This window comes from Haliaeetus leucocephalus, unplaced genomic scaffold, assembly GCF_000737465.1.
Source record: "Haliaeetus leucocephalus isolate CR32 unplaced genomic scaffold, Haliaeetus_leucocephalus-4.0 Scaffold450, whole genome shotgun sequence".
NCBI lineage: Eukaryota > Metazoa > Chordata > Aves > Accipitriformes > Accipitridae > Haliaeetus > Haliaeetus leucocephalus.
Window position 1 is genome coordinate 4,380,659 of NW_010972886.1, and position 7,238 is coordinate 4,387,896.

Below are 7,238 nucleotides of genomic sequence, written 5' to 3' on the forward strand. Positions count from 1 at the left end.
CCGCCCCGGTCCCGCCCATCCCCGCCGCCACTTAAACGCCCTCGGATGCCTCGCCGAGGCAGTGCGGTGCTGGGAGCCGGTGATATCGTACGCTCGTTGTTTATCTCAACCACCACCACCCCCCTGCTCCAAAATGACCGTGAAGGCAGCCGAGGCGTCTGGTCCTACCTTGACTTACTCGAAGATGAGGGGGATGGTGGCCATCCTCATCGGTGAGCGGCGGGGAGGGGGCTTCTTCGAGGATGCATGGGGGGGCTGTGATTTTTTTCTCGCAGGCTGGTTTAACGATTTGGTTTCTCCTTTCCCTGTCCTTTTCATAGCTTTCATGAAGCAGAGAAGAATGGGGCTAAACGACTTCATTCAGAAGATAGCTACCAACTCCTATGCGTGCAAGCAGTAAGTATCAGAAATTTTGGCCAGATTTCAGTCGCAAATACCACTCCGTATTGAGAGATATAGTTAAAAAAAAAAAACCTGTTTGTTTACTGTAATACCTCTGGCATGACTGTTACGGAAGAGTTAATTGATCTTGAGGTATTACTCACTTGGCAACAATCTTCATGAGCTGGGTTTGGGAGAAATAAATTGGGTGGGATTTGTAGTGACTCATCCCCATTTTGAACTGTACTTACAGTATAAATACACTTCTTTGTATGACGGAATTTACTTTCTCTAGATTAATTTTACTCCTTAAGTCGAATAGATTGTTTCAGTTGCCTTCTGTAATAGCCCAACCCAAAATTCTTTGTCAGCAATACGTGCTTGCCCTCTGGTGGAAAGCTCTGCCTGATGCTTCTGGGAACTCTACTAATCATGCGTGTCCTTATCCTTGCAGCCCTGAAGTTCAGTCTATCTTGAAAATCTCCCAGCCTCAAGAGCCTGAACTTATGAATGCTAATCCTTCTCCTCCGGTAAGTAGATTTTACTCGGTGAAGCATTTTTAGAACATTGAATCAGACGGTAATAGAAGTGTAGCAGAATTAGCATCATGAGTGTTACTTTTGTTCAGCTTATAGCACACTGATGTAACTGGGAAAAAGACTAATCGAGTTAGACTGAAACTTTTTCTTTTCCTGACATGGAGAAGAAATTTTAAAAAGCTTTATTAGCTGTTCCTTCATTATGGAATGTGGCTAAGACCTCAGCAAGAACTTTTAAGTAAGCTATGGCTGGTATACTCTTCTTAGGCAGTGCCTAGCAGTTTAAGGTACCTGGTAGAGGTCAATATTAAATTTTTAGTGGTAAGAAGAGTGCTAATCTTCATTTTCAAGGTCACTTGTATTTATATTTTTTAAGAAGGGACATTGTCGAGACTCTCACTACCAAACTGTTCTAATAAACGTGGTTTCTGTCTGTTTATTTTTCTAGCCCAGTCCTTCACAGCAGATCAATCTTGGTCCTTCATCCAACCCGCATGCCAAACCATCAGACTTTCATTTCTTAAAAGTGATTGGAAAAGGCAGTTTTGGGAAGGTAAACTTAACTTCTTTTTTGTTGTAATTTATTTATTTTTCGGCTGTTGTACGTAATGCCCGAGGGTCAGGTTTGTACTGGCTTTGGTAAATGGTGGTCATTTAAACCAGACCCAAGCATGTCCTGCTGCCCAGTGCCTGGCTCCCTGTGTAGCTGCAGGGAGAGGGAGTGGTGTGCTGTGTTTGAAAGAGTCATAAAAGAGCCAGGGAGCGTGGTGCACTGGTGCTGGGAAGAATATATACTTTGCTTTTGGAAGGGAAAGAAACTAGACATAAAGAACTTTGGGCTAGATTAGTCTGCCAGAGTGGTAATAGCGTTAGGCATGTCCAGCAAAGGGCTTGCACATTGAACCAGAGGGATGTGGCAGTGCTCAGCAGTTAACATAAATGCTTCTTTCCAGTTGTGTTTACAAGTTGTTCTGTATTTTCAGTATTGCTCAGTTCTGGAATTTTATCCTCTTTCAGGTTCTCCTTGCACGGCATAAGGCAGAAGAGCAGTTCTATGCTGTTAAAGTCCTGCAGAAAAAAGCAATCCTGAAGAAGAAGGAGGTAAGCTGCTTCTTCATGATGCCATTGCAATGTCCATCATATATATTTTTACTGCTATTACTAAGCGGGTGTACTAAACATTGATGATTTCTTATGTTTTCAGGAGAAGCACATCATGTCAGAGCGCAATGTCCTGCTGAAAAATGTGAAACACCCCTTCCTGGTCGGGCTTCACTTTTCCTTCCAAACTGCAGACAAACTGTATTTTGTCCTAGACTACATCAATGGTGGAGAGGTAAGCAGTAAGAAAATGAAGTAGTATTTCCTATTGTGTGCACGGTGGACTTTTTCACCCTTCCTTTTAAATAAAAAAGACTTGCAAGGGGAAAAGTCATGGGGGAAAAGTTACTAGATTGAATGTTTTCAGCCTGCCAAGTTTTGAACTACCAAAGGATCGTTAGGCCATTTCCTGCTATTGTTCTCCCTCGCTATATATGTTGAGTCTAATTAAGTGCATTGTTAACAGGCTTTGGCGCCATTCACACAACTTTGTTCTCTCTGTCTCCTGTAGTTGTTCTACCATCTCCAGAGGGAGCGTTGCTTCCTGGAGCCAAGAGCCCGATTTTATGCTGCTGAAATCGCCAGTGCACTGGGCTACCTGCACTCCCTGAACATTGTTTATCGGTAAGCAACCTTGTCCAGTTTGTCAGACTGAAAAAAACACATGCTTTCTTGAGTAAGCATTGAAAAGTTGATCTCAATATGAGCTCAGAATTGCTTTTAATATTTTTTTGTGACTTAGTGAAGTTCCGTAAACAATTGCACCTAAAATATTCTCACTGTATCTCGTCTAACGAACACTTGTCTTCCTTCATCTCTTCCTACAGTGACTTGAAGCCAGAGAATATCCTGCTCGATTCGCAGGGACACATCGTCTTGACTGACTTTGGACTCTGCAAAGAAAACATAGAGCACAATGGCACGACCTCCACCTTCTGCGGCACACCAGAGGTACGGCCAACCCTCAGCCTGCCACTCACAGAGCGGCAGCAAGTGCTGTCCTCGTCGGTGCAAGCTGCCGTCTCCCATGTATATTTACGGCTGGCTAGACAAGCAGGGGGTATTACGGGTCTTGTAATATCCGGCTGCCAGTGAGGACATGTAGGACACACAGAGCTTGTTGAGCAGGAGAGAACAGCTCTCGAGCCGTCTCCCTGTTTATAAAGAGCTTGTAGCTTTCTGGTAGCTTAGATGTTGCTGGGATTCAGTAAGCTGCTTTCATTCAGGAATGGAGAGGCCTTCCTAATTATAAAGATCCCTTTGGCTAACATGGCTCTCTTCCTTCTCTTACACAGTATCTCGCTCCTGAAGTGCTTCATAAGCAGCCCTATGACCGGACTGTGGACTGGTGGTGCCTTGGAGCAGTCCTGTATGAGATGCTTTATGGCCTGGTAAGCAACGAATCCTTCGTCACAAATCAAACGAGCTTCCTCGTCCCTTCCCCACAAGAAACCCCGTGCCCGCCTGTGAGCCTCGCTAACCTGGGTCTCTCCTGTCCCACAGCCGCCCTTCTACAGCAGGAACACAGCAGAAATGTACGATAACATCTTGAACAAACCTTTGCAGCTGAAGCCAAATATTACCAACTCAGCTAGACATCTCCTGGAAGGCCTCTTGCAGAAGGATAGGACAAAGAGGCTTGGTGCCAAGGAGGACTTTGTAAGTGCAAATGGGCCAGCGCCTCTAGGCAGCACGGTGGGGAGTGACTAGGCCATGCTGCTTGCATTAGCTTGGGTCTGAATTAATCTGGTTTTCTCTCTGTAACAGATGGAGGTTAAGAATCACATCTTCTTCTCCCCAATTAACTGGGATGATCTCATTAATAAGAAGATTACACCTCCTTTTAACCCAAATGTGGTACGTATCACTTCTAATTATAGAATGTATGGAGAGTGTGTTTTCGCCCCTTGTCTTTGTGGGGTGCCCAGGAGCGGGGAGGAACTGGCCAGATGGCTGTGTTTGGGGAACACAGCGTTTCGTTCCCCTTTGGCTATCCAGGCAAGGTTAAAAATAAGCTGTAGGTGACTTTTTGGTGATGGACAATCTAAATTTAGCTTGGGTTTTTGGCCTCTCGCATGCTTCATTTGCATGGTTATTTTAAAATAATCCCCAGCATCCCCGTTTTACCAAAGGGGAAGGTAAGATGTAGAAAGCAAGTAGCTTCCCAAGGGCAGAGTTACATTTAGCTCGTCATATAGTAACATCTAAGGAGAGGGATATGGTTGTGGACGTTGTTCTCTTTCACTTTCTGAGCATTTTATAAACTAAATTTAATAACTAGCCCTGAGATCAAAGTCCTGCCCTGCAAACTGCTGCATGGCAGAGTGGTGTGTTTGCATTTGGCTTCTGTTGCACAAGCTTAGTTGGAGGGTAGTGCATTAAATTGAATCACCTTGTTTTTATTGAGACAATCTGCAGCAGGGTACAAAAAAGGTCAAACTAAAACAGACAAAGGCTGTTAAACAGTGGGCCTGAGGTGATAACACTGTGAGTTTTCGCACAAGGGTGCTCGTCGCCATTTTGAATTGAACTGTGCACTCACAAAGCATTTGGGTCTAAATGTTGTCTCTTGCCCTTTCTGCAGAGTGGCCCCAGTGACCTGCGACACTTCGATCCGGAGTTTACAGATGAGCCAGTCCCCAACTCCATCGGCCAGTCCCCAGACAGCATCCTCATCACTGCCAGCGTCAAAGAAGCCGCTGAGGCTTTTTTGGGCTTCTCATATGCCCCACCCGTGGACTCTTTCTTGTGAACATTTTTCTTTCTTTCTTTTTTAATAATAATAACTATTATTTTTATTTTTTGTTTGGCCTTCTGGTGGAACTGCCAGTCGACCAGTCATCTTGAAAGAGAATTTGCACATTTCCACCATGGCAGCTTTGCAGCCTTAATTTCAACTACACTGTTTGCTGGAAGTTTTTTTGAAGAGCACATTACTCTCTAAATGAGCTTTACAGGCTTTTCATTTCCATTCGTTCTTCCCCCAAAGTGGTGCTGTCTCCTTGGGAAAGAAAAACAAGAGTGACTGCTGCCATAGACTCCTGCAGCAGATCGTAGGAGTAAGAACAAGCTGTTTTGAAATCATGCTCCGAAAAGCCTTGCCTGAAGATCTATCTGAACGTGATAAGGATTTTATGAAATGTGCCTTTTTCTGATGAGATCTTGTGAGCTCCAAAGCTTTCCCTGTTGCAGAGTGTGTTTCTCAGTTCATTTATGTGGGTTTACTATGTGAACAAATGGTATGCGTGTGGTCTGCGTACTACAGATGGACTTAGTTTAAAGCATCAGTGTGACACTTGCAGGATACCACAATGTGGGGCATTGTTTGTTTCTTCCATATTTGGAAGATAAATTAAGTGTAATTTTGAAATTTCTTTTGTAAATCTATACAGTCAACTAAAATTACTGAAATGGGCTCACAATTACTTGTATCCAAATGCTTGAAGAAAGCATTGCTGCTATGAAAAAAGATTTCTATTTTTAGAAAGGGTTTTTATGGACCAAAATGCCCCAGCTGCAGTCGGTCAAAGCTGTTGGTTTTTTTTTTCTTTTCTTATTTCTTTTTTTCTTTTTTAGTTTAAAAAATGTCATCTGTAAAATGGGCATTATTTATGGGTTTGGGGGTTTTTCATTCCTGATTGTATGTATTGTAAAAAAGATCTGTACATTCAGTTGTAACTCTAGATGTATATTTAAACTTACAGACTTACTTGTAATGTATACCATCATTGTAATGTAATATAATTAACATGGTTATATGTATCATATTTTTTTGTGACCAAACCCATTGGTTTGCAGTAAAATCCTGAAAAATACTTGCATAAACTCTTGTCATTTTTTATTTTAAAACTAAGGTTTTCTCTCTGAAAAGTGTTAGCCAGCTTTTTAAAAAAAAAGATAAAGAACAAATCTGAGTTGCCAATCAGCTGAGATACCTGTGTAATTTTGCTTAGGTGTGTGATGGTTATTCCATCAAACTGCACCCATACAAGTCTCATCATGGACACACCTTGGCAAAATACTTGGTCTTCTAACTGGGGGTGTTCGAGTGGGTGTGTATAAATGTGGGTGCTCTTATGTGGTACAAATGTTGACAGTTCCTCAATGAGTTTCTCTACCTCCAGCAAAGTGAAGGTACTGCTCTCTGGTGTGGACAAAGCGTAACTACACTTGAAGAATTAAGTCCTTAGGTCAGCTGTATATAAAGACTTGAGCTGTTTTAGCACTATGCTGCAGGCATATGCTAAAAGCAGGTGGTTTTAAGGCTGATGGAAGCTCCCTACCCCAGAGTCCATCCTGGAGCATTGAACGTTGCTGCTATGACGTGGGGAAGTGTAATGCACCCTGTGTTTACTGGTGTGACAAAATCTGTATTGGGAAGGCAGATTTCATCAACTGGTTATATGCTTAGCTAGATGGGGTAGGCATACATGTAAAACTGAGCTGTTAAATACAGGTTTTTATTACCGAGTACTGCTGGGTGGCCTGCAAGAGGGACTTTCAGCCAAGAATTAAGATAACCACTTCTGGTGTGATCCCATTCAATTTCTTCTGCATGGTGATGGATGGCTTCCTTCTATGAGGGATGGGGTGTCTGCACCTTATTTACGGCTCCCATTATCCACTGATTACTGCAGTTGGTGGTCTTAGCAATTTGGAGAATCAAAATGAGCAGTTGCTGAGAAAAACCTGGGCAAGGTTAACTGTTGCTTGGGCCACTGTGATAACAGCAGTGTAAGCAAAGCTTTCATAGGGGTGATACTTCTGTTCATTATAAGTCCGAGGTAAAACCATGCAGTTAACTTTCCATCTCTGTTGGATGTAGGAACAAAAAAACCTGTATGGCTTCAGCTATAAACTGTGTCTGGGAGACCACACTCGGAGCCGAAAATGCTAATTTATAGAAACATCTCTCCTTTCAGATTGCGTTAGTATATGAAAGAGATGCAGTCACCTCCCCCTCAAACTCCAACAATCCCAAATACATGAGTTCACTAACACTTTGAATAGTGTACTGACAGGCCTTGCAAGTCTTGCAGTGCTATAATGCGCCTGAAACATCTTTTGTGTTGATGACTTGTAGGCTAGAGATGTTAAAATGTATGCTGCTAATATGCTCCTATAGAAAATGAAACTGCACTTGCTAAGCAATGAAGTTTTGTGATAGGCGTTATCTTTGCCTCACATTTCCCAGGCGTTAGCTAGGTGCTATGTGCA

General features: G+C 42.8%; 1 protein-coding gene across 2 annotated transcripts in view; it reads left to right on the forward strand.

Moving 5' to 3' along the window:
• The window catches only part of SGK1 (serum/glucocorticoid regulated kinase 1), an 8,396-nt gene extending 2,560 nt beyond the window's left edge, over positions 1–5,836 (forward strand). Inside the window, exons 1-12 of one of the 2 annotated variants that reach the window (XM_010574666.1) lie at positions 58–212; positions 321–396; positions 836–911; positions 1,369–1,473; positions 1,938–2,021; positions 2,125–2,256; positions 2,533–2,645; positions 2,849–2,972; positions 3,317–3,412; positions 3,525–3,680; positions 3,789–3,878; positions 4,606–5,836. In XM_010574666.1, the coding sequence (XP_010572968.1) occupies positions 134–212; positions 321–396; positions 836–911; positions 1,369–1,473; positions 1,938–2,021; positions 2,125–2,256; positions 2,533–2,645; positions 2,849–2,972; positions 3,317–3,412; positions 3,525–3,680; positions 3,789–3,878; positions 4,606–4,773 (1,299 nt within the window). In that variant the 5' untranslated portion in view covers positions 58–133 and the 3' untranslated portion in view covers positions 4,774–5,836. Of the gene's footprint in view, positions 1–57; positions 213–320; positions 397–835; positions 912–1,368; positions 1,474–1,937; positions 2,022–2,124; positions 2,257–2,532; positions 2,646–2,848; positions 2,973–3,316; positions 3,413–3,524; positions 3,681–3,788; positions 3,879–4,605 lie in introns of those variants that run through there. The other variant, XM_010574665.1, reaches the window with a different exon arrangement.
• Positions 5,837–7,238: the final 1,402 nt, after the last annotated feature.